The sequence below is a fragment of the Hyperolius riggenbachi genome, chromosome 5 (genome assembly GCF_040937935.1).
Source record: "Hyperolius riggenbachi isolate aHypRig1 chromosome 5, aHypRig1.pri, whole genome shotgun sequence".
NCBI classification, from domain to species: Eukaryota; Metazoa; Chordata; class Amphibia; order Anura; family Hyperoliidae; genus Hyperolius; species Hyperolius riggenbachi.
This window is the reverse complement of record NC_090650.1, coordinates 447,355,758-447,382,285: the sequence shown is the minus strand read 5'-3', so window position 1 is coordinate 447,382,285 and position 26,528 is coordinate 447,355,758. Positions and strand designations below refer to the sequence as shown.

Here is a 26,528-nt window from a genome sequence, read left to right as displayed (position 1 = left end):
TATTATTGATTTATATAGCGGCAGCATCTTCCATGGCGATGTACAACAGCATACAGGGTATAACAATACAAAATAAACAATAACACAGGTAATACAAGGCAAGAGGGGATAACAGCTAATGCAGTGAACAAATTACATATTTTACGTAGAGGTGGGCGGTATGTATACCCATTCCACAGCATTGTGAGACAAAAGGGGAGGAGATACTCACATCTCTGCGCCTGTACTGATAGTAAACTAGCTGCAGTGTGTGCTGAGCTCTGCTACCTCCAGTATATACAGTATGTATGATGTGGGTCTCACTGCCTGTGTTGTTTATTGCTGGAAATAGCTTGTCATTTGATATCTCACTGATGGTGTGATGTGTATATTATTTGTCTAAACGTGTCCTTCATATTTACATGCCAGTATAAGACCATATGACTATGGTAGGATTATATTGTGAGCTCCTCTGAGGACAGTCAGTGACATGACTATGTACTCTGTAATGTGCTGCAGGAGATGTCAGGGCTATATATATACATAATAATAATATGGTAGGACATTAGACTATGACTATAGTAGGATTAGAGTGTGAGCCCCTCTGAGGACAGTCAGTGACATGACTATGTACTCTGTAATGTGCTGCAGGAGATGTCAGTGCTATATAAATACATAATAATAATATGGTAGGACATTAGACTATGACTATGGTAGGATTAGACTGTGAGCTCCTCTGAGGACAGTCAGTGACATGACTATGTACTCTGTAATGTGCTGCAGGAGATGTCAGGGCTATATATATACATAATTATAATATGGTAGGACATTAGACTATGACTATGGTAGGATTAGAGTGTGATCTCCTCTGAGGACAGTCAGTGACATTATTATGTACTCTGTAATGTGCTGCAGAAGGTGTCAGTGCTATATAAATGCATAATAATAATATGGTAGGACATTAGACTATGACTATGGTAGGATTAGAGTGTGAGCTCCTCTGAGGACAGTCAGTGACATGACTATGTACTCTGTAATGTGCTGCAGGAGATGTCAGTGCTATATAAATACATAATAATAATATGGTAGGACATTACACTATGACTATGGTAGGATTAGATTGCGAGCTCCTCTGAGGACAGTCAGTGACATGACTATGTACTCTGTAATGTGCTGCAGAAGAGGTCAGTGTTATATAAATACATAATAATAATATAGTAGGACATTACACTATGACTATGGTAGGATTGGAGTGTGAGCTCCTCTGAGGACAGTCAGTGGCATGACTATGTACTTTGTAATGTGCTGCAAAAGATGTCAGTGCTATATAAATACATAATAATAATATGGTAGGACATTAGACTATGACTATGGTAGGATTAGAGTGTGAGCTCCTCTGAGGACAGTCAGTGACATGACTATGTAATCTATGTGCTGCGGAAGATGTCAGTGCTATATAAATACATAATAATAATATGGTAGGACATTAGGCTATGACTATGGTAGGATTAGATTGTGAACCCCTCTGAGGACAGTCAGTGACATGACTATGTACTCTGTAATGTGCTGTAGAAGATGTCAGTGCTATATAAATACATAATTATAATATGGTAGGACATTAGACTGTGACTATGGTAGGATTAGAGTGTGAGCTCCTCTGAGGACAGTCAGTCACATGACTATGTACTCTGTAATGTGCTGCAGAAGATTTCAGTGCTATATAAATACATAATAATAATATGGTAGGACATTAGACATACGACTATGGCAGGATTAGAGTGTGAGCTTCTCTGAGGACAGTCAGTGACATGACTATGTAATCTATAATGTGCTGCAGAAGTTGTCAGTGCTATATACATACATACTACTACTAATATGGTGTTGGGGAATGTGCTGGGTGCTAGCTCGCCATTGTGATAACGGTATTGTGCTGTGTGTGCTGGGTGCTAGCTCACTGTTGTGATAACGGTATTGTGCTGTGTGTGCTGGGTGCTAGCTCGCTGTTGTGATAACGGTATTGTGCTATGTGTGCTGGGTGCTAGCTCGCTGTTGTGATAACTGTATTGTGCTGGGTGCTAGCTCACTGTTGTGATAACGGTATTGTGCTATGTGTGCTGGGTGCTAGCTCGCTGTTGTGATAACGGTATTGTGCTATGTGTGCTGGGTGCTAGCTCGCTGTTGTGATAACTGTATTGTACTGTGTGTGCTGGGTGCTAGCTCGCTGTTGTGATAACGGTATTGTGCTATGTGTGCTGGGTGCTAGCTCGCTGTTGTGATAACTGTATTGTGCTGTGTGTGCTGGGTGCTAGCTCGCTGTTGTGATAACGGTATTGTGCTGGGTGCTAGCTTGCTGTTGTGATAACGGTATTGTGCTGGGTGCTAGCTCGCTGTTGTGATAATGGTATTGTGCTGTGTGTGCTGGGTGCTAGCTCGCTGTTGTGATAACTGTATTGTGCTGTGTGTGCTGGGTGCTAGCTCACTGTTGTGATAACGGTATTGTGCTATGTGTGCTGGGTGCTAGCTCGCTGTTGTGATAACTGTATTGTGCTGGGTGCTAGCTCACTGTTGTGATAACGGTATTGTGCTATGTGTGCTGGGTGCTAGCTCGCTGTTGTGATAACGGTATTGTGCTATGTGTGCTGGGTGCTAGCTCGCTGTTGTGATAACTGTATTGTACTGTGTGTGCTGGGTGCTAGCTCGCTGTTGTGATAACGGTATTGTGCTATGTGTGCTGGGTGCTAGCTCGCTGTTGTGATAACTGTATTGTGCTGTGTGTGCTGGGTGCTAGCTCACTGTTGTGATAACGGTATTGTGCTATGTGTGCTGGGTGCTAGCTCGCTGTTGTGATAACTGTATTGTGCTGGGTGCTAGCTCACTGTTGTGATAACGGTATTGTGCTATGTGTGCTGGGTGCTAGCTCGCTGTTGTGATAACGGTATTGTGCTATGTGTGCTGGGTGCTAGCTCGCTGTTGTGATAACTGTATTGTACTGTGTGTGCTGGGTGCTAGCTCGCTGTTGTGATAACGGTATTGTGCTATGTGTGCTGGGTGCTAGCTCGCTGTTGTGATAACTGTATTGTGCTGTGTGTGCTGGGTGCTAGCTCGCTGTTGTGATAACGGTATTGTGCTGGGTGCTAGCTTGCTGTTGTGATAACGGTATTGTGCTGGGTGCTAGCTCGCTGTTGTGATAATGGTATTGTGCTGTGTGTGCTGGGTGCTAGCTCGCTGTTGTGATAACTGTATTGTGCTGTGTGTGCTGGGTGCTAGCTCACTGTTGTGATAACGGTATTGTGCTATGTGTGCTGGGTGCTAGCTCGCTGTTGTGATAACTGTATTGTGCTGGGTGCTAGCTCACTGTTGTGATAACGGTATTGTGCTATGTGTGCTGGGTGCTAGCTCGCTGTTGTGATAACGGTATTGTGCTATGTGTGCTGGGTGCTAGCTCGCTGTTGTGATAACTGTATTGTACTGTGTGTGCTGGGTGCTAGCTCGCTGTTGTGATAACGGTATTGTGCTATGTGTGCTGGGTGCTAGCTCGCTGTTGTGATAACTGTATTGTGCTGTGTGTGCTGGGTGCTAGCTCACTGTTGTGATAACGGTATTGTGCTATGTGTGCTGGGTGCTAGCTCGCTGTTGTGATAACTGTATTGTGCTGGGTGCTAGCTCACTGTTGTGATAACGGTATTGTGCTATGTGTGCTGGGTGCTAGCTCGCTGTTGTGATAACGGTATTGTGCTATGTGTGCTGGGTGCTAGCTCGCTGTTGTGATAACTGTATTGTACTGTGTGTGCTGGGTGCTAGCTCGCTGTTGTGATAACGGTATTGTGCTATGTGTGCTGGGTGCTAGCTCGCTGTTGTGATAACTGTATTGTGCTGTGTGTGCTGGGTGCTAGCTCGCTGTTGTGATAACGGTATTGTGCTGGGTGCTAGCTTGCTGTTGTGATAACGGTATTGTGCTGGGTACTAGCTCGCTGTTGTGATAATGGTATTGTGCTGTGTGTGCTGGGTGCAAGCTCGCTGTTGTGATAACTGTATTGTGCTGTGTGTGCTGGGTGCTAGCTCGCTGTTGTGATAACGGTATTGTGCTGTGTGTGCTGGGTGTTAGCTCGCTGTTCTGATAACGGTATTGTGCTGTGTGTGCTGGGTGCTAGCTCGCTGTTGTGATAACGGTATTGAGCTGAGTGCTGGGTGCTAGCTCGCTGTTGTGATAACGGTATTGTGCTGTGTGGCTGGGTGCTAGCTTGCTGTTGTGATAACGGTATTGTGCTGTGTGTGCTGGGTGCTAGCTCGCTGTTGTGATAACTGTATTGTGCTGGGTGCTAGCTCGCTGTTATTATAACGGTATTGTGCTGGGTGCTAGCTCGCTGTTGTGATAACGGTATTGTGCTGTGTGTGCTGGGTGCTAGCTCACTGTTGTGATAACGGTATTGTGCTGTGTGTGCTGGGTGCTAGCTCGCTGTTGTGATAACTGTATTGTGCTGTGTGTGCTGGGTGCTAGCTCGCTGTTGTGTTAACGGTATTGTGCTGTGTGTGCTGGGTGCTAGCTTACTGTTGTGATAACTGTATTGTGCTGTGTGTGCTGGGTGCTAGCTTGCTGTTGTGATAATGGTATTGTGCTGTGTGTGCTGGGTGCTAGCTCGCTGTTGTGATAACGGTATTCTGCTGTGTGTGCTGGGTGCTAGCTCGCTGTTGTGATAACGGTATTGTGCTGTGTGTGCTGGGTGCTAGCTCGCTGTTGTGATAACGGTGTTGTGCTGTGTGTACTGGGTGCTAGCTCGCTGTTGTGATAACGGTATTGTGCTGTGTGTGCTGGGTGCTAGTTCGCTGTTGTGATAACGGTATTGTGCTGTGTGTGCGCTGGGTGCTAGCTCGCTGTTGTGATAACGGTATTGTGCTGTGTGTGCTGGGTGCTAGCTCGCGGTTGTGTTAACGGTATTGTGCTGGGTGCTAGCTCGCTGTTGTGATAACGGTATTGTGCTGTGTGTGCTGGGTGCTAGCTCGCTGTTGTGATAACGGTATTGTGCTGTGTGTGCTGGGTGCTAGCTCGCTGTTGTGATAACGGTATTGTGCTGTGTGTGCTGGGTGCTAGCTCGCTGTTGTGATAACGGTATTGTGCCGTGTGTGCTGGGTGCTAGCTCGCTGTTGTGATAACGGTATTGTGCTGTGTGTGCTAGGTGCTAACTCGCTGTTGTGATAACGGTATTGCGGTGTGTGTGCTGGGTGCTCGCTCGCTGTTGTGAGAACGGTATTGTGCAATTTTTGCTGGGTGCTAGCTCGCTGTTGTGATAACTGTATTGTGCTATGTGTGCTGGGTGCTAGCTCGCTGTTGTGAGAACGGTATTGTGCTATGTGTGCTGGGTGCTAGCTCGCTGTTCTGAGAACGGTATTGTGCTGTGTGTGCTGGGTGCTAGCTCGCTGTTGTGATAACGGTATTGTGCTGTGTGTGCTGGGTGCTAGCTCGCTGTTGTGATAACTGTATTGTGCTGTGTGTGCTGGGTGCTAGCTCGCTGTTGTGATAACTGTATTGTGCTGTGTGTGCCGGGTGCTAGCTCGCTGTTGTGATAACTGTATTGTGCTGTGTGTGCTGGGTGCTAGCTCGCTGTTGTGATAACGGTATTGTGCTTTGTGTGCTGGGCGCTAGCTCACTGTTGTGATAATGGTATTGTGCTGTGTGTGCTGGGTGCTAGCTCGCTGTTGTGATAACGGTATTGTGCTGCGTGTGCTGGGTGCTGGCTCGCTATTGTGATAACTGTATTGTGCTGTGTGTGCTGGGTGCTAGCTCGCTGTTGTGATAATGGTATTGTGCTGTGTGCTGGGTGCTAGCTCGCTGTTGTGATAACTGTATTGTGCTGTGTGTGCAAGGTGCTAGCTCGCTGTTGTGAAAACGGTATTGTGCTGTGTGCTGGGTGCTAGCTCGCTGTTGTGATAACTGTATTGTGCTGGGTGCTAACTCGCTGTTGTGATAACGATATTGTGCTGTGTGTGCTGGGTGCTAGCTCGCTGTTGTGATAACGGTATTGTGCTGTGTGTGCTGGGTGCTAGCTCGCTGTTGTGACAACGGTATTGTGCTGTGCGTGCTGGGTGCTAGCTCGCTGTTGTGATAACGGTATTGTGCTGTGTGTGCCAGGTGCTAGCTCGCTGTTGTGATAACAGTATTGTGCTGGGTGCTAGCTTGCTGTTGTGATAACGGTATTGCGCTGTGTGTGCTGGGTGCTAGCTCGCTGTTGTGATTACAGTATTGTGCTGTGTGTGCTGGGTGCTAGCTCGCTGTTGTGATAACGGTATTGTGCTGTGTGTGCTGGGTGCTAGCTCGCTGATGTGATGTTACTGTGCTGTGTGTGCTGGGTGCTAGCTTGCTGTTGTGATAACGGTATTGTGCTGTGTGCTGGGTGCTAGCTCGCTGTTGTGATAACGGTATTGCGCTGTTTGTGCTGGGTGCTAGCTTGCTGTTGTGATAATGGTATTGTGCTGTGTGTGCTGGGTGCTAGCTCGCTGTTGTGATAACGGTATTGTACTGTGCGCTGGGTGCTAGCTCGCTGTTGTGATAACGGTATTGCGCTGTTTGTGCTGGGTGCTAGCTTGCTGTTGTGATAATGGTATTGTGCTGTGTGTGCTGGGTGCTAGCTCGCTGTTGTGATAACGGTATTATGCTGTGTGTGCTGGGTGCTAGCTCGCTGTTGTGATAACGGTATTATGCTGTGTGTGCTGGGTGCTAGCTCGCTGTTGTGATTACAGTATTGTGCTGTGTGTGCTGGGTGCTAGCTCGCTGTTGTGACACCGGTGTTGTGCTGTGTGTGCTGGGTGCTAGCTCGCTGTTGTGACAACGGTATTGTGCTGTGTGCTGGGTGCTAGCTTGCTGTTGTGATAACGGTATTGTGCAGTGTGTGCTGGGTGCTAGCTCGCTGTTGTGATGTTATTGTGCTGTGTGCTAGCTCGCTGTTGTGATAACGGTATTGTGCTGTGTGTGCTGGGTGCTAGCTCGCTGTTGTGATGTTATTGTGCTGTGTGCTGGGTGCTAGCTCGCTGTTGTGATAATGGTATTGTGCTGTATTTGCTGGGTGCTAGCTTGCTGTTGTGATAACAGTATTGTGCTGTGTGTGCTGGGTGCTAGCTCACTGTTGTGATAACGGTATTGTGCTATGTTTGCTGGGTGCTAGCTCGCTGTTGTGATAACAGTATTGTACTGTGTGTGCTGGGTGCTAGCTCGCTGTTGTGATCACTGTATTGTACTGTGTGTGCTGGGTGCTAGCTCGCTGTTGTGATAACGGTATTATGCTGTGTGTGCTGGGTGCTAGCTCGCTGTTGTGATCACTGTATTGTGCTGTGTGTGCTGGGTGCTAGCTCGCTGTTGTGATAACGGTATTGTGCTGTGTGTGCTGGGTGCTAGCTCGCTGTTGTGATAACGGTATTGTGCTGTGTGTGCTGGGTGCTAGCTTGCTGTTGTGATAACGGTATTGTGCTGTGTGTGCTGGGTGCTAGCTTGCTGTTGTGATAACGGTATTGTGCTGTGTGTGCTGGGTGCTAGCTTGCTGTTGTGATAACGGTATTGTGCTGTATTTGCTGGGTGCTAGCTTGCTGTTGTGATAACAGTATTGTGCTGTGTGTGCTGGGTGCTAGCTCGCTGTTGTGATAACAGTATTGTACTGTGTGTGCTGGGTGCTAGCTCGCTGTTGTGATCACTGTATTGTACTGTGTGTGCTGGGTGCTAGCTCGCTGTTGTGATAACGGTATTATGCTGTGTGTGCTGGGTGCTAGCTCGCTGTTGTGATCACTGTATTGTGCTGTGTGTGCTGGGTGCTAGCTCGCTGTTGTGATAACGGTATTGTGCTGTGTGTGCTGGGTGCTAGCTCGCTGTTGTGATAACGGTATTGTGCTGTGTGTGCTGGGTGCTAGCTTGCTGTTGTGATAACGGTATTGTGCTGTGTGTGCTGGGTGCTAGCTTGCTGTTGTGATAACGGTATTGTGCTGTGTGTGCTGGGTGCTAGCTTGCTGTTGTGATAACGGTATTGTGCTGTATTTGCTGGGTGCTAGCTTGCTGTTGTGATAACAGTATTGTGCTGTGTGTGCTGGGTGCTAGCTTGCTGTTGTGATAACGGTATTGTACTGTGTGTGCTGAGTGGTAGCTCGCTGTTGTGATAACGGTATTGTGCTGTGTGTGCTGGGTGCTAGCTCGCTGTTGTGATAACGGTATTGTGCTGTGTGTGCTGGGTGCTAGCTCACTGTTGTGATAATGGTATTGTGCTGTGTGTGCTGGGTGCTAGCTCGCTGTTGTGATAACGGTATTGTGCTGTGTGTGCTGTGTGTGCTGGGTGCTAGCTCCCTGTTGTGATAACGGTATTGTGCTGTGTGTGCTGGGTACTAGTTTGCTGTTGTTGTGATAACGGTATTGTGCTGTGTGTGCTAGGTGCTAGCTCCCTGTTGTGATAATGGTATTGTGCTGTGTGTGCTAGGTGCTAGCTCGCTGTTGTGAAAACAGATTTGTGCAGTGTGTGGTGGGTGCTAGCTCGCTGTTGTGATAACGGTATTGTGCTGTGTGTGCTGGGTGCTAGCTCACTGTTGTGATAACGGTATTTTGCTGTGTGTGCTGGGTGCTAGCTCGCTGTTGTGATAACGGTATTGAGCTGTTTGTGCTGGGTGCTAGCTCGCTGTTGTGATAATGGTATTGTGCTGTGTGTGGTTGGTGCTAGCTCGCTGTTGTGATAATGGTATTGTGCTGTGTGTGCTGGGTGCTAGCTCGCTGTTGTGATAACGGTATTGTGCTGTATGTGCTGGGTTCTAGCTCGCTGTTGTGATAATGGTGTTGTGCTGTGTGTGCTGGGTGCTAGCTCGCTGTTGTGATAACTGTATTGTGCTGTATGTGCTGGGTGCTAGCTCGCTGTTGTGATACCGGTGTTGTGCTGTGTGTGCTGGGTGCTAGCTCGCTGTTGTGACAACGGTATTGTGCTGTGTGCTGGGTGCTAGCTTGCTGTTGTGATAACGGTATTGTGCAGTGTGTGCTGGGTGCTAGCTCGCTGTTGTGATGTTATTGTGCTGTTTGCTAGCTCGCTGTTGTGATAAGGGATTGTGCTGTGTGTGCTGGGTGCTAGCTCGCTGTTGTGATAATGGTATTGTGCTGTATTTGCTGGGTGCTAGCTTGCTGTTGTGATAACAGTATTGTGCTGTGTGTGCTGGGTGCTAGCTCACTGTTGTGATAACGGTATTGTGCTATGTGTGCTGTGTGCTAGCTCGCTGTTGTGATAAGGGATTGTGCTGTGTGCTGGGTGCTAGCTCGCTGTTGTGATAATGGTATTGTGCTGTATTTGCTGGGTGCTAGCTTGCTGTTGTGATAACAGTATTGTGCTGTGTGTGCTGGGTGCTAGCTCACTGTTGTGATAACGGTATTGTGCTATGTGTGCTGGGTGCTAGCTCGCTGTTGTGATAACAGTATTGTACTGTGTGTGCTGGGTGCTAGCTCGCTGTTGTGATCACTGTATTGTACTGTGTGTGCTGGGTGCTAGCTCGCTGTTGTGATAACGGTATTATGCTGTGTGTGCTGGGTGCTAGCTCGCTGTTGTGATCACTGTATTGTGCTGTGTGTGCTGGGTGCTAGCTCGCTGTTGTGATAACGGTATTGTGCTGTGTGTGCTGGGTGCTAGCTCGCTGTTGTGATAACGGTATTGTGCTGTGTGTGCTGGGTGCTAGCTTGCTGTTGTGATAACGGTATTGTGCTGTGTGTGCTGGGTGCTAGCTTGCTGTTGTGATAACGGTATTGTGCTGTGTGTGCTGGGTGCTAGCTTGCTGTTGTGATAACGGTATTGTGCTGTGTGTGCTGTGTGTGCTGTGTGTGCTGGGTACTAGTTTGCTGTTGTTGTGATAACGGTGTTGTGCTGTGTGTGCTAGGTGCTAGCTCCCTGTGATAATGGTATTGTGCTGTGTGTGCTAGGTGCTAGCTCGCTGTTGTGAAAACAGATTTGTGCAGTGTGTGGTGGGTGCTAGCTCGCTGTTGTGATAACGGTATTGTGCTGTGTGTGCTGGGTGCTAGCTCACTGTTGTGATAACGGTATTTTGCTGTGTGTGCTGGGTGCTAGCTCGCTGTTGTGATAACGGTATTGAGCTGTTTGTGCTGGGTGCTAGCTCGCTGTTGTGATAATGGTATTGTGCTGTGTGTGGTTGGTGCTAGCTCGCTGTTGTGATAATGGTATTGTGCTGTGTGTGCTGGGTGCTAGCTCGCTGTTGTGATAACGGTATTGTGCTGTATGTGCTGGTTGCTAGCCTGCTGTTGTGATAACTGTATTGTGCTGTGTGTGCTGGGTGCTAGCTCGCTGTTGTGTTAACGGTATTGTGCTGTGTGTGCTGGGTGCTAGCTTGCTGTTGTGATGATGGTATTGTGCTGTGTGTGCTGGGTGCTAGCTCGCTGTTGTGATAACGGTATTGTGCTGTGTGTGCTGGGTGCTAGCTCGCTGTTGTGACAACGGTATTGTGCTGTGTGTGCTGGGTGCTAGCTCGCTGTTGTGATAACGGTATTGTGCTGTGTGTGCCAGGTGCTAGCTCGCTGTTGTGATAACAGTATTGTGCTGGGTGCTAGCTTCCTGTTGTGATAACTGTATTGCGCTGTGTGTGCTGGGTGCTAGCTCGCTGTTGTGATTACAGTATTGTGCTGTGTGTGCTGGGTGCTAGCTCGCTGTTGTGATAACGGTATTGTGCTGTGTGTGCTGGGTGCTAGCTCGCTGATGTGATAACGGTATTGTGCTGTGTGTGCTGGGTGCTAGCTCGCTGTTGTGAGAACGGTATTGTGCTGTGTGTGCTAGGTGCTAGCTCGCTGTTGTGAGAATAGTATTGTGCTGTGTGTGCTGGGTGCTAGCTCGCTGTTGTGAGAATAGTATTGTGCTGTGTGTGCTGGTTGCTAGCCTGCTGTTGGGGTAACGGTATTGTGCTGTGTGTGCTGGGTGCTAGCTCGCTGTTGTGATAACTGTATTGTGCTGTGTGTGCTGGGTGCTAGCTCGCTGTTGTGTTAACGGTATTGTGCTGTGTGTGCTGAGTGCTAGCTCGCTGTTGTGATAATGGTATTGTGCTGTGTGTGCTGGGTGCTAGCTCGCTGTTGTGATAACGGTATTGTGCTGTGTGTGCCGGGTGCTAGCTCGCTGTTGTGATAACGGTGTTGTGCTGTGTGTGCTAGGTGCTAGCTCGCTGTTGTGATCACTGTATTGTGCTGTGTGTGTGTGCTGGGTGCTAGCTCGCTGTTGATAACTGTATTGTACTGTGTGTGCTGGGTGCTAGCTCGCTGTTGTGATAACGGTATTGTGCTGTGTGTGCTTGGTGCAAGCTCGCTGTTGTGATAATGGTATTGTGCTGTGTGTGCTGGGTGCTAGCTTACTGTTGTGATAACTGTATTGTGCTGTGTGTGCTGGGTGCTAGCTTACTGTTGTGATAACTGTATTGTGCTGTGTGTGCTGGGTGCTAGCTCGCTTGTGTGATAACGGTATTGTGCTGTGTGTGCTGGGTGCTAGCTCGCTGTTGTGATAATGGTATTGTGCTGGGTGCTAGCTCGCTGTTGTGATAACGGTATTGTGCTGTGTGTGTGCTGGGTGCTAGCTCGCTGTTGTGATAACTGTATTGCGCTGTGTGTGCTGGGTGCTAGCTCGCTGTTGTGAGAACGGTATTGTGCTGTGTGTGCTGGGTGCTAGCTCACTGTTGTGATAATGGTATTGTGCTGTGTGTGCTGGGTGCTAGCTCGCTGTTGTGATAACGGTATTGTGCTGTGTGTGCTGGGTGCTAGCTCCCTGTTGTGATAACGGTATTGTGCTGTGTGTGCTGGGTACTAGTTTGTTGTTGTTGTGATAACGGTATTGTGCTGTGTGTGCTAGGTGCTAGCTCCCTGTTGTGATAATGGTATTGTGCTGTGTGTGCTAGGTGCTAGCTCGCTGTTGTGAAAACAGATTTGTGCAGTGTGTGGTGGGTGCTAGCTCGCTGTTGTGATAACGGTATTGTGCTGTGTGTGCTGGGTGCTAGCTCACTGTTGTGATAACGGTATTTTGCTGTGTGTGCTGGGTGCTAGCTCGCTGTTGTGATAACGGTATTGAGCTGTTTGTGCTGGGTGGTAGCTCGCTGTTGTGATAATGGTATTGTGCTGTGTGTGCTGGGTGCTAGCTCGCTGTTGTGATAACGGTATTGTGCTGTATGTGCTGGGTTCTAGCTCGCTGTTGTGATAATGGTGTTGTGCTGTGTGTGCTGGGTGCTAGCTCGCTGTTGTGATAACTGTATTGTGCTGTATGTGCTGGGTGCTAGCTCGCTGTTGTGATAATGGTATTGTGCTGGGTGCTAGCTCGCTGTTGTGATAACAGTATTTTGCTGTGTGTGCTGGGCGCTAGCTCGCTGTTGTGATAACGGTATTGTGCTGTGTGTGCTGGGTGCTAGCTCGCTGTTGTGATAATGGTATTGTGCTGTGTGTGCTGGGTGCTAGCTCGCTGTTGTAATAACAGTATTTTGCTGTGTGTGCTGGGCGCTAGCTCGCTGTTGTGATAACAGTATTGTGGCCGTGTGTGCTAGGTGCTAGCTCGCTGTTGTGATAACGGTATTGTGCTGTGTGTGCTAGGTGCTAGCTCGCTGTTGTGATAACTGTATTGTGCTGGGTGCTAGCTCGCTGTTGTGATATTGTGCTGGGTGCTAGCTCGCTGTTCTGATAACGGTATTATGCTGTGTGTGCTGGGTGCTAGCTCGCTGTTGTGCTGTTATTGTGCTGGGTGCTAGCTCGCTGTTGTGATAACGGTATTGTGCCGTGTGTGCTGGGTGCTAGCTCGCTGTTGTGATAACGGAATTGTGCTGTGTGTGCTGGGTGCTAGTTCGCTGTTGTAATAACGGTATTGTGCTGTGTGCCGGGTGCTAGCTCGCTGTTGTGATAATGGTATTGTGCTGTGGGTGCTGGGTGCTAGCTCGCTGTTGTGATAACGGTATTGTGCTGTGTGTGCTGGGAGCTAGCTCGCTGTTGTGATAACTGTATTGTGCTGTGTGTGCTGGGTGCTAGCTTGCCCATTGTGATAACTGTATTGTGCTGTGTGTGCTGGGTGCTAGCTCGCTGTTGTGATAACGGTATTGTGCTGTGTGTGCTGGGTGCTAGCTTGCTGTTGTGATAATGGTATTGTGCTGTGTGTGCTGGGTGCTAGCTCGCTGTTGTGATAACTGTATTGTGCTGGGTTCTATCTCGCTGTTGTGATAACTGTATTGTGCTGGGTGCTAGCTCGATTTTGTGATAATGGTATTGTGCTGTGTGCTGGGTGCTAGCTCGCTGTTGTGATAACGGTATTGTGCCGTGTGTGCTGGGTGCTAGCTCGTTGTTGTGAGAACGGTATTGTGCTATGTGTGCTGGGTGCTAGCTCGGTGTTGTGATAACGGTATTGTGCTGTGTGTGCTGGGTGCTAGCTCGCTGTTGTGAGAACGGTATTGTGCTGTGTGTGCTGGGTGCTAGCTCGCTGTTGTGAGAACGGTATTGTGCTGTGTGTGCTAGGTGCTAGCTCGCTGTTGTGAGAATAGTATTGTGCTGTGTGTGCTGGTTCCTAGCCTGCTGTTGGGGTAACGGTATTGTGCTGTGTGTGCTGGGTGCTAGCTCGCTGTTGTGATAACTGTATTGTGCTGTGTGTGCTGGGTGCTATCTCGCTGTTGTGATAACGGTATTGTGCTGTGTGTGCTGAGTGCTAGCTCGCTGTTGTGATAATGGTATTGTGCTGTGTGTGCTGGGTGCCAGCTCGCTGTTGTGATAACGGTATTGTGCTGTGTGTGCCGGGTGCTAGCTCGCTGTTGTGATCACTGTATTGTGCTGTGTGTGTGTGCTGGGTGCTAGCTCGCTGTTGATAACTGTATTGTACTGTGTGCTGGGTGCTAGCTCGCTGTTGTGATAACGGTATTGTGCTGTGTGTGCTTGGTGCAAGCTCGCTGTTGTGATAATGGTATTGTGCTGTGTGTGCTGGGTGCTAGCTTACTGTTGTGATAACTGTATTGTGCTGTGTGTGCTGGGTGCTAGCTTACTGTTGTGATAACTGTATTGTGCTGTGTGTGCTGGGTGCTAGCTCGCTGTTGTGATAACGGTATTGTGCTGTGTGTGCTGGGTGCTAGCTCGCTGTTGTGATAATGGTATTGTGCTGTGTGTGCTGGGTGCTAGCTCGCTGTTGAGATAACGGTATTGTGCTGTGTGTGTGCTGGGTGGTAGCTCGCTGTTGTGATAACTGTATTGCGCTGTGTGTGCTGGGTGCTAGCTCGCTGTTGTGAGAACGGTATTGTGCTGTGTGTGCCGGGTGCTAGCTCGCTGTTGTGATAACGGTGTTGTGCTGTGTGTGCTGGGTGCTAGCTCGCTGTTGGGATAACGGTATTGTGCTGTGTGTGTGCTGGGTGCTAGCTCGCTGTTGTGATCACTGTATTGTGATGTGTGTGTGCTGGGTGCTAGCTCGCTGTTGTGATAACGGTATTGTGCTTTGTGTGCTGGGCGCTAGCTCACTGTTGTGATAACGGTATTGTGCTGTGTGTGCTGGGTGCTAGCTCGCTGTTGTGATACCGGTGTTGTGCTGTGTGTGCTGGGTGCTAGCTCGCTGTTGTGACAACGGTATTGTGCTGGGTGCTAGCTTGCTGTTGTGATAACGGTATTGTGCAGTGTGTGCTGGGTGCTAGCTCACTGTTGTGATAACTGTAATGTGCTGGGTGCTAGCTCGCTGTTGTGATGTTATTGTGCTGTGTGCTAGCTCGCTGTTGTGAGAACGGTATTGTGCTGTGTGTGCTGGGTGCTAGCTCGCTGTTGTGATGTTATTGTGCTGTGTGCTGGGTGCTAGCTCGCTGTTGTGATAACTGTATTGTGCTGGGTGCTAGCTCGCTGTTGTGATAACGGTATTGTGCTGTGTGTGCTGGGTGCTAGCTCGCTGTTGTGATAACGGTATTGTGCTGTGTGTGCTGGGTGCTAGCTCGCTGTTGTGTTAACGGTATTGTGCTGTGTGTGCTGGGTGCTAGCTTGCTGTTGTGATGATGGTATTGTGCTGTGTGTGCTGGGTGCTAGCTCGCTGTTGTGATAACGGTATTGTGCTGTTTGTGCTGGGTGCTAGCTCGCTGTTGTGACAACGGTATTGTGCTGTGTGTGCTGGGTGCTAGCTCGCTGTTGTGATAACGGTATTGTGCTGTGTGTGCCAGGTGCTAGCTCGCTGTTGTGATAACAGTATTGTGCTGGGTGCTAGCTTCCTGTTGTGATAACGGTATTGCGCTGTCTGTGCTGGGTGCTAGCTCGCTGTTGTGATTACAGTATTGTGCTGTGTGTGCTGGGTGCTAGCTCGCTGTTGTGATAACGGTATTGTGCTGTGTGTGCTGGGTGCTAGCTCGCTGATGTGATAACGGTATTGTGCTGTGCGTGCTGGGTGCTAGCTCGCTGTTGTGAGAACGGTATTGTGCTGTGTGTGCTGGGTGCTAGCTCGCTGTTGTGAGAACGGTATTGTGCTGTGTGTGCTAGGTGCTAGCTCGCTGTTGTGAGAATAGTATTGTGCTGTGTGTGCTGGTTGCTAGCCTGCTGTTGGGGTAACGGTATTGTGCTGTGTGTGCTGGGTGCTAGCTCGCTGTTGTGATAACTGTATTGTGCTGTGTGTGCTGGGTGCTAGCTCGCTGTTGTGATAACGGTATTGTGCTGTGTGTGCTGAGTGCTAGCTCGCTGTTGTGATAATGGTATTGTGCTGTGTGTGCTGGGTGCTAGCTCGCTTTTGTGATAACGGTATTGTGCTGTGTGTGCCGGGTGCTAGCTCGCTGTTGTGATAACGGTGTTGTGCTGTGTGTGCTAGGTGCTAGCTCGCTGTTGTGATCACTGTATTGTGCTGTGTGTGTGTGCTGGGTGCTAGCTCGCTGTTGATAACTGTATTGTACTGTGTGTGCTGGGTGCTAGCTCGCTGTTGTGATAACGGTATTGTGCTGTGTGTGCTTGGTGCAAGCTCGCTGTTGTGATAATGGTATTGTGCTGTGTGTGCTGGGTGCTAGCTTACTGTTGTGATAACTGTATTGTGCTGTGTGTGCTGGGTGCTAGCTTACTGTTGTGATAACTGTATTGTGCTGTGTGTGCTGGGTGCTAGCTCGCTGTTGTGATAACGGTATTGTGCTGTGTGTGCTGGGTGCTAGCTCGCTGTTGTGATAATGGTATTGTGCTGTGTGTGCTGGGTGCTAGCTCGCTGTTGTGATAACGGTATTGTGCTGTGTGTGTGCTGGGTGCTAGCTCGCTGTTGTGATAACGGTATTGTGCTGTGTGTGCTGGGTACTAGTTTGCTGTTGTTGTGATAACGGTATTGTGCTGTGTGTGCTAGGTGCTAGCTCCCTGTTGTGATAATGGTATTGTGCTGTGTGTGCTAGGTGCTAGCTCGCTGTTGTGAAAACAGATTTGTGCATTGTGTGGTGGGTGCTAGCTCGCTGTTGTGATAACGGTATTGTGCTGTGTTTGCTGGGTGCTAGCTCACTGTTGTGATAACGGTATTTTGCTGTGTGTGCTGGGTGCTAGCTCGCTGTTGTGATAACGGTATTGAGCTGTTTGTGCTGGGTGCTAGCTCGCTGTTGTGATAATGGTATTGTGCTGTGTGTGGTGGGTGCTAGCTCGCTGTTGTGATAATGGTATTGTGCTGTGTGTGCTGGGTGCTAGCTCGCTGTTGTGATAACGGTATTGTGCTGTATGTGCTGGGTTCTAGCTCGCTGTTGTGATAATGGTGTTGTGCTGTGTGTGCTGGGTGCTAGCTCGCTGTTGTGATAACTGTATTGTGCTGTATGTGCTGGGTGCTAGCTCGCTGTTGTGATAATGGTATTGTGCTGGGTGCTAGCTCGCTGTTGTGATAACAGTATTTTGCTGCGTGTGCTGGGCGCTAGCTCGCTGTTGTGATAACGGTATTGTGCTGTGTGTGCTGGGTGCTAGCTCGCTGTTGTGATAATGGTATTGTGCTGTATGTGCTGGGTGCTAGCTCGCTGTTGTAATAACAGTATTTTGCTGTGTGTGCTGGGCGCTAGCTCGCTGTTGTGATAACAGTATTGTGGCCGTGTGTGCTAGGTGCTAGCTCGCTGTTGTGATAACGGTATTGTGCTGTGTGTGCTAGGTGCTAGCTCGCTGTTGTGATAACTGTATTGTGCTGGGTGCTAGTTCGCTGTTGTGATATTGTGCTGGGTGCTAGCTCGCTGTTCTGATAACGGTATTATGCTGTGTGTGCTGGGTACTAGCTCGCTGTTGTGCTGTTATTGTGCTGGGTGCTAGCTCGCTGTTGTGATAACGGTATTGTGCCGTGTGTGCTGGGTGCTAGCTCGCTGTTGTGATAACGGAATTGTGCTGTGTGTGCTGGGTGCTAGTTCGCTGTTGTAATAACGGTATTGTGCTGTGTGCCGGGTGCTAGCTCGCTGTTGTGATAACGGTATTGTGCTGTGTGTGCTGGGAGCTAGCTCGCTGTTGTGATAACTGTATTGTGCTGTGTGTGCTGGGTGCTAGCTTGCCCATTGTGATAACTGTATTGTGCTGTGTGTGTGATAACGGTATTGTGCTGTGTGTGCTGGGTGCTAGCTTGCTGTTGTGATAATGGTATTGTGCTGTGTGTGCTGGGTGCTAACTCGCTGTTGTGATAACTGTATTGTGCTGGGTTCTATCTCGCTGTTGTGATAACTGTATTGTGCTGGGTTCTATCTCGCTGTTGTGATAACTGTATTGTGCTGGGTGCTAGCTCGATTTTGTGATAATGGTATTGTGCTGTGTGCTGGGTGCTAGCTCGCTGTTGTGATAACGGTATTGTGCCGTGTGTGCTGGGTGCTAGCTCGTTGTTGTGATAACTGTATTGTGCCGTGTGTGCTGGGTGCTAGGTCGCTGTTGTGATAACGGTATTGTGCTATGTGTGCTGGGTGCTAGCTCGGTGTTGTGATAACGGTATTGTGCTGTGTGTGCTGGGTGCTAGCTCGCTGTTGTGAGAACGGTATTGTGCTGTGTGTGCTGGGTGCTAGCTCGCTGTTGTGAGAACGGTATTGTGCTGTGTGTGCTAGGTGCTAGCTCGCTGTTGTGAGAATAGTATTGTGCTGTGTGTGCTGGTTGCTAGCCTGCTGTTGGGGTAACGGTATTGTGCTGTGTGTGCTGGGTGCTAGCTCGCTGTTGTGACAACTGTATTGTGCTGTGTGTGCTGGGTGCTAGCTCGCTGTTGTGATAACGGTATTGTGCTGTGTGTGCTGAGTGCTAGCTCGCTGTTGTGATAATGGTATTGTGCTGTGTGTGCTGGGTGCTAGCTCGCTGTTGTGATAACGGTATTGTGCTGTGTGTGCCGGGTGCTAGCTCGCTGTTGTGATAACGGTGTTGTGCTGTGTGTGCTAGGTGCTAGCTCGCTGTTGTGATCACTGTATTGTGCTGTGTGTGTGTGCTGGGTGCTAGCTCGCTGTTGATAACTGTATTGTACTGTGTGTGCTGGGTGCTAGCTCGCTGTTGTGATAACGGTATTGTGCTGTGTGTGCTTGGTGCAAGCTCGCTGTTGTGATAATGGTATTGTGCTGTGTGTGCTGGGTGCTAGCTTACTGTTGTGATAACTGTATTGTGCTGTGTGTGCTGGGTGCTAGCTTACTGTTGTGATAACTGTATTGTGCTGTGTGTGCTGGGTGCTAGCTCGCTGTTGTGATAACGGTATTGTGCTGTGTGTGCTGGGTGCTAGCTCGCTGTTGTGATAATGGTATTGTGCTGTGTGTGCTGGGTGCTAGCTCGCTGTTGTGATAACGGTATTGTGCTGTGTGTGTGCTGGGTGCTAGCTCGCTGTTGTGATAACTGTATTGCGCTGTGTGTGCTGGGTGCTAGCTCGCTGTTGTGAGAACGGTATTGTGCTGTGTGTGCCGGGTGCTAGCTCGCTGTTGTGATAACGGTGTTGTGCTGTGTGTGCTGGGTGCTAGCTCGCTGTTGTGATAACGGTATTGTGCTGTGTGTGTGCTGGGTGCTAGCTCGCTGTTGTGATCACTGTATTGTGATGTGTGTGTGCTGGGTGCTAGCTCGCTGTTGTGATAACGGTATTGTGCTTTGTGTGCTGGGCGCTAGCTCACTGTTGTGATAACAGTATTGTGCTGTGTGTGCTGGGTGCTAGCTCGCTGTTGTGATACCGGTCATGTGCTGTGTGTGCTGGGTGCTAGCTCGCTGTTGTGACAACTGTATTGTGCTGTGTGCTGGGTGCTAGCTTGCTGTTGTGATAACGGTATTGTGCAGTGTGTGCTGGGTGCTAGCTCACTGTTGTGATAACTGTAATGTGCTGGGTGCTAGCTCGCTGTTGTGATGTTATTGTGCTGTGTGCTAGCTCGCTGTTGTGAGAACGGTATTGTGCTGTGTGTGCTGGGTGCTAGCTCGCTGTTGTGATGTTATTGTGCTGTGTGCTGGGTGCTAGCTCGCTGTTGTGATAACTGTATTGTGCTGGGTGCTAGCTCGCTGTTGTGATAACGGTATTGTGCTGTGTGTGCCAGGTGCTAGCTCGCTGTTGTGATAACGGTGTTGTGCTGTGTGTGCTAGGTGCTAGCTCGCTGTTGATAACTGTATTGTGCTGTGTGTGCTGGGTGCTAGCTCGCTGTTGTGATAACGGTATTGTGCTGTGTGTGCTGAGTGCTAGCTCGCTGTTGTGATAATGGTATTGTGCTGTGTGTGCTGGGTGCTAGCTCGCTGTTGTGATAACGGTATTGTGCTGTGTGTGCCGGGTGCTAGCTCGCTGTTGTGATAACGGTGTTGTGCTGTGTGTGCTAGGTGCTAGCTCGCTGTTGTGATCACTGTATTGTGCTGTGTGTGTGTGCTGGGTGCTAGCTCGCTGTTGATAACTGTATTGTACTGTGTGTGCTGGGTGCTAGCTCGCTGTTGTGATAACGGTATTGTGCTGTGTGCTTGGTGCAAGCTCGCTGTTGTGATAATGGTATTGTGCTGTGTGTGCTGGGTGCTAGCTTACTGTTGTGATAACTGTATTGTGCTGTGTGTGCTGGGTGCTAGCTTACTGTTGTGATAACTGTATTGTGCTGTGTGTGCTGGGTGCTAGCTCGCTGTTGTGATAACGGTATTGTGCTGTGTGTGCTGGGTGCTAGCTCGCTGTTGTGATAATGGTATTGTGCTGTGTGTGCTGGGTGCTAGCTCGCTGTTGTGATAACGGTATTGTGCTGTGTGTGTGCTGGGTGCTAGCTCGCTGTTGTGATAACTGTATTGCGCTGTGTGTGCTGGGTGCTAGCTCGCTGTTGTGAGAACGGTATTGTGCTGTGTGTGCCGGGTGCTAGCTCGCTGTTGTGATAACGGTGTTGTGCTGTGTGTGCTGGGTGCTAGCTCGCTGTTGTGATAACGGTATTGTGCTGTGTGTGTGCTGGGTGCTAGCTCGCTGTTGTGATCACTGTATTGTGATGTGTGTGTGCTGGGTGCTAGCTCGCTGTTGTGATAACGGTATTGTGCTTTGTGTGCTGGGCGCTAGCTCACTGTTGTGATAACGGTATTGTGCTGTGTGTGCTGGGTGCTAGCTCGCTGTTGTGATACCGGTGTTGTGCTGTGTGTGCTGGGTGCTAGCTCGCTGTTGTGACAACGGTATTGTGCTGTGTGCTGGGTGCTAGCTTGCTGTTGTGATAACGGTATTGTGCAGTGTGTGCTGGGTGCTAGCTCACTGTTGTGATAACTGTAATGTGCTGGGTGCTAGCTCGCTGTTGTGATGTTATTGTGCTGTGTGCTAGCTCGCTGTTGTGAGAACGGTATTGTGCTGTGTGTGCTGGGTGCTAGCTCGCTGTTGTGATGTTATTGTGCTGTGTGCTGGGTGCTAGCTCGCTGTTGTGATAACTGTATTGTGCTGGGTGCTAGCTCGCTGTTGTGATAACGGTATTGTGCTGTGTGTGCCAGGTGCTAGCTCGCTGTTGTGATAACGGTGTTGTGCTGTGTGTGCTAGGTGCTAGCTCGCTGTTGATAACTGTATTGTACTGTGTGTGCTGGGTGCTAGCTCGCTGTTGTGATAACGGTATTGTGCTGTGTGTGCTGGGTGCTAGCTCGCTGTTGTGTTAACGGTATTGTGCTGTGTGTGCTGGGTGCTTGCTTGCTGTTGTGATGATGGTATTGTGCTGTGTGTGCTGGGTGCTAGCTCGCTGTTGTGATAACGGTATGGTGCTGTGTGTGCTGGGTGCTAGCTCGCTGTTGTGACAACGGTATTGTGCTGTGTGTGCTGGGTGCTAGCTCGCTGTTGTGATAACGGTATTGTGCTGTGTGTGCCAGGTGCTAGCTCGCTGTTGTGATAACAGTATTGTGCTGGGTGCTAGCTTGCTGTTGTGATAACGGTATTGCGCTGTGTGCTGGGTGCTAGCTCGCTGTTGTGATAAAGTATTGTGCTGTGTGTGCTGGGTGCTAGCTCGCTGTTGTGATAACGGTATTGTGCTGTGTGTGCTGGGTGCTAGCTCGCTGATGTGATGTTACTGTGCTGTGTGTGCTGGGTGCTAGCTTGCTGTTGTGATAACGGTATTGTGCTGTGTGCTGGGTGCTAGCTCGCTGTTGTGATAACGGTATTGTACTGTGCGCTGGGTGCTAGCTCGCTGTTGTGATAACGGTATTGCGCTGTTTTTGCTGGGTGCTAGCTCGCTGTTGTGATAACGGTATTATGCTGTGTGTGCTGGGTGCTAGCTCGCTGTTGTGATAACGGTATTATGCTGTGTGTGCTGGGTGCTAGCTCGCTGTTGTGATTACAGTATTGTGCTGTGTGTGCTGGGTGCTAGCTCGCTGTTGTGATACCGGTGTTGTGCTGTGTGTGCTGGGTGCTAGCTCGCTGTTGTGATACCGGTGTTGTGCTGTGTGTGCCGGGTGCTAGCTCGCTGTTGTGATAACGGTATTGTGCTGTGTGCTGGGTGCTAGCTTGCTGTTGTGATAACGGTATTGTGCAGTGTGTGCTGGGTGCTAGCTCGCTGTTGTGATAACTGTAATGTGCTGGGTGCTAGCTCGCTGTTGTGATGTTATTGTGCTGTGTGCTAGCTCGCTGTTGTGATAACGGTATTGTGCTGTGTGTGCTGGGTGCTAGCTCGCTGTTGTGATGTTATTGTGCTGTATTTGCTGGGTGCTAGCTTGCTGTTGTGATAACAGTATTGTGCTGTGTGTGCTGGGTGCTAGCTTGCTGTTGTGATAACGGTATTGTACTGTGTGTGCTGAGTGGTAGCTCGCTGTTGTGATAACGGTATTGTGCTGTGTGTGCTGGGTGCTAGCTCGCTGTTGTGATAACGGTATTGTGCTGTGTGTGCTGGGTGCTAGCTCACTGTTGTGATAATGGTATTGTGCTGTGTGTGCTGGGTGCTAGCTCGCTGTTGTGATAACGGTATTGTGCTGTGTGTGCTGGGTGCTAGCTCCCTGTTGTGATAACGGTATTGTGCTGTGTGTGCTGGGTACTAGTTTGCTGTTGTTGTGATAACGGTATTGTGCTGTGTGTGCTAGGTGCTAGCTCCCTGTTGTGATAATGGTATTGTGCTGTGTGTGCTAGGTGCTAGCTCGCTGTTGTGAACACAGATTTGTGCAGTGTGTGGTGGGTGCTAGCTCGCTGTTGTGATAACGGTATTGTGCTGTGTGCTGGGTGCTAGCTCACTGTTGTGATAACGGTATTTTGCTGTGTGTGCTGGGTGCTAGCTCGCTGTTGTGAAACCCGGTATTGTGCGGTTTGTGCTGGGTGCTAGCTCGCTGTTGTGATAATGGTATTGTGCTGTGTGGTGGGTGCTAGCTCGCTGTTGTGATAATGGTATTGTGCTGTGTGTGCTCGGTGCTAGCTCGCTGTTGTGATAACGGTATTGTGCTGTATGTGCTGGGTTCTAGCTCGCTGTTGTGATAATGGTGTTGTGCTGTGTGTGCTGGGTGCTAGCTCGCTGTTGTGATATTGGTATTGTGCTGTGTGTGCTGGGTGCTAGCTCGCTGTTGTGATAACAGTATTTTGCTGTGTGTGCTGGGCGCTAGCTTGCTGTTGTGATAACGGTATTGTGCTGGGTGCTAGCTCGCTGTTGTGATAATGGTATTGTGCTGTGTGTGCTGGGTGCTAGCTCGCTGTTGTGATAACAGTATTTTGCTGTGTGTGCTGGGCGCTAGCTCGCTGTTGTGATAACAGTATTGTGGCCGTGTGTGCTGAGTGCTAGCTCGCTGTTGTGATAACGGTATTGTGCTGTGTGTGGTAGGTGCTAGCTCGCTGTTGTGATAACTGTATTGTGCTGGGTGCTAGCTCGCTGTTGTGATATTGTGCTGGGTGCTAGCTCGCTGTTCTGATAACGGTATTATGCTGTGTGCGCTGGGTGCTAGCTCGCTGTTGTGCTGTTATTGTGCTGGGTGCTAGCTCGCTGTTGTGATAACGGTATTGTGCCGTGTGTGCTGGGTGCTAGCTCGCTGTTGTGATAACGGAATTGTGCTGTGTGTGCTTGGTGCTAGCTCGCTGTTGTAATAACGGTATTGTGCTGTGTGCCGGGTGCTAGCTCGCTGTTGTGATAATGGTATTGTGCTGTGGGTGCTGGGTGCTAGCTTGCTGTTGTGATAACGGTATTGTGCTGTGTGTGCTGGGAGCTAGCTCGCTGTTGTGATAACTGTATTGTGCTGGGTGCTAGCTTGCCCATTGTGATAACTGTATTGTGCTGTGTGTGCTGGGTGCTAGCTTGCTGTTGTGATAATGGTATTGTGCTGTGTGTGCTGGGTGCTAGCTCGCTGTTGTGATAACTGTATTGTGCTGGGTGCTATCTCGCTGTTGTGATAACTGTATTGTGCTGGGTGCTAGCTCGATTTTGTGATAATGGTATTGTGCTGTGTGCTGGGTGCTAGCTCGCTGTTGTGATAACGGTATTGTGCCGTGTGTGCTGGGTGCTAGCTCGTTGTTGTGATAACTGTATTGTGCCGTGTGTGCTGGGTGCTAGGTCGCTGTTGTGATAACGGTATTGTGCTATGTGTGCTGGGTGCTAGCTCGGTGTTGTGATAACGGTATTGTGCTGTGTGTGCTGGGTGCTAGCTCGCTGTTGTGATAACGGTATTGTGCTGTGTGTGCTGGGTGCTAGCTCGCTGTTGTGAGAACGGTATTGTGCTGTGTGTGCTGGGTGCTAGCTCGCTGTTGTGATAACGTTATTGTGCTGTGTGTGCTGGGTGCTAGCTCGCTGTTGTGATAATGGTATTGTGCTGTGTGTGCTGGGTGCTAGCTTGCTGTTGTGATAACGGTATTGTGCTGTGTGTGCTGGGTGCTAGCTCGCTGTTGTGATAACTGTATTGTGCTGTGTGTGCTGGGTGCTAGCTCGCTGTTGTGATAATGGTATTGTGCTGTGTGCTGGGTGCTAGCTCGCTGTTGTGATAACGGTATTGTGCCGTGTGTGCTGGGTGCTAGCTCGTTGTTGTGATAACTGTATTGTGCTGTGTGTGCTGGGTGCTAGCTCGCTGTTGTGATAATGGTATTGTGCTGTGTGTGCTGGGTGCTAGCTTGCTGTTGTGATAACGGTATTGTGCTGTGTGTGCCGGGTGCTAGCTCGCTGTTGTGATAACGGTGTTGTGCTGTGTGTGCTGGGTGCTAGCTCGCTGTTGTGATCACTGTATTGTGCTGTGTGTGTATGCTGGGTGCTAGCTCGCTGTTGTGATAACGGTATTGTGCTGTGTGTGCTTGGTGCAAGCTCGCTGTTGTGATAATGGTATTGTGCTGTGTGTGCTGGGTGCTAGCTTACTGTTGTGATAACTGTATTGTGCTGTGTGTGCTGGGTGCTAGCTCGCTGTTGTGATAACGGTATTGTGCTGTGTGTGCTGGGTGCTAGCTCACTGTTGTGATAACGGTATTGTGCTGTGTGTGCTGGGTGCTAGCTCGCTGTTGTGATAATGGTATTGTGCTGTGTGTGCTGGGTGCTAGCTCGCTGTTGTGATAACGGTATTGTGCTGTGTGTGTGCTGGGTGCTAGCTCGCTGTTGTGATAACTGTATTGCGCTGTGTGTGCTGGGTGCTAGCTCGCTGTTGTGAGAACGGTATTGTGCTGTGTGTGCCGGGTGCTAGCTCGCTGTTGTGATAACGGTGTTGTGCTGTGTGTGCTGGGTGCTAGCTCGCTGTTGTGATAACGGTATTGTGCTGTGTGTGTGCTGGGTGCTAGCTCGCTGTTGTGATCACTGTATTGTGCTGTGTGTGTGCTGGGTGCTAGCTCGCTGTTGTGATAACTGTATTGTACTGTGTGTGCTGGGTGCTAGCTCGCTGTTGTGATAACGGTATTGTGCTGTGTGAGCTGGGTGTTAGCTCGCTGTTGTGATAACGGTATTGTGCTGTGTGTGCTGGGTGCTAGCTCGCTGTTGTGATAACGGTATTGTGCTGGGTGTGCTGGGTGTTAGCTCGCTGTTGTGATAACGGTATTGTGCTGTGTGTGCTGGGTGCTAGCTCGCTGTTGTGATAACGGTATTGTGCTGTGTGTGCTAGGTGCTAGCTCGCTGTTGTGATAACGGTATTGTGCTGTGTGTGCTAGGTGCTAGCTCGCTGTTGTGATAACGGTTTTGTGCTCTTTGTTCGGTTCAGGGGGAGAAGGATTGGCAGAAATACGAGATTGCTCGCCGTCTGAAGGGAGTTGTAGATCACATTCGAGCACAATACCGAGTAGACTGGAAGTCCCGGGAGATGAAGAAACGGCAGCGAGCTGTGGCTCTGTACTTCATTGACAAGGTTAGTAGTGCGCTAGACTGCTGCCCTGCCCTCTGTATGAAGTAAACATCAGGCTTCCTTTAGTACCGTGGTCACTGGATAATCATGTGTTACTGGTGTGTGTGTGTGTGCTTGTGTGTGCAGTGTATATATTGTGTGTGTGTGTATATATATATATATATATATATATATATATATATATATATATATATATATATATACACTTTTTTTTCTCACTTAATAATAAAAACCAACATTTAAAACTGCATTTTGTGTTCAATTATGTTATCTTTGACTAATAATTAACGGTTTTTGATGAGCAGAAACATTTAAGTGTGACAAATATGCAAGAGAATAAGAAATTAGGAACGGGGTAAATAGTTTTTCACATCACTGTATATATATATTAGAGATGGGCCGAACCTCAGATTTGTGGTTCGCGAACTTCCACGGAAGGTTCGGTTCGCGTGAACTTTCGCAAACCGCAATAGACTTCAATGGGGAGGCGAACTTGGAAAACTAGAAACACCTATGCTGACCACAAAAGTGATGGGAAAGATGTTTCAAGGGGTCTAACACCTGGACGGGGGCATGGCGGAGTGGGATACATGCTAAAAGTCCCAGGGAAAAATCTGGATTTGACGCAAAGCAGCGTTTTATGGGCAGAAATCCCATTGAATGCTAAATTGGAGGCCTAAAGTGCATTCAAACATCTTGCATGTGTATACATCAATCAGGGAGGGTAATTAGAGTACTGCTTCACACTGACGCACCAAACTCACTGTGTAACGCACTGCAAACAGCTGTTTGTGTAGTGACGGCCATGCTGGACTACTGCGCAACATGGCGAGATTGCTCTTCCTCACTCAGTGATGTCAGGTAACGTGTGACTGCCTTATCAACTTTCCATGGCATTGTTAAAAAGCTTACGTTTTGTTTTTAAATTACATTTTCTACTTGCTGTGTACTT

At 49.2% G+C, this 26,528-nt stretch overlaps 1 protein-coding gene across 9 annotated transcripts in view; it reads left to right on the top strand.

Annotated features, from left to right (window-relative positions):
* Positions 1–26,528, top strand: part of LOC137519277 (DNA topoisomerase I, mitochondrial-like) — a 194,147-nt gene that overhangs the window by 107,673 nt on the left and 59,946 nt on the right. For 6 of the 9 annotated variants that reach the window (XM_068238190.1, XM_068238189.1, XM_068238187.1 and 3 more), the window contains one exon: positions 25,436–25,579. The exons of the other annotated variants lie outside the window; for them this stretch is intronic. In XM_068238190.1, the coding sequence (XP_068094291.1) occupies positions 25,436–25,579 (144 nt within the window). The remainder of the gene's footprint in view (positions 1–25,435; positions 25,580–26,528) is intronic. 9 annotated transcript variants of the gene reach the window in all.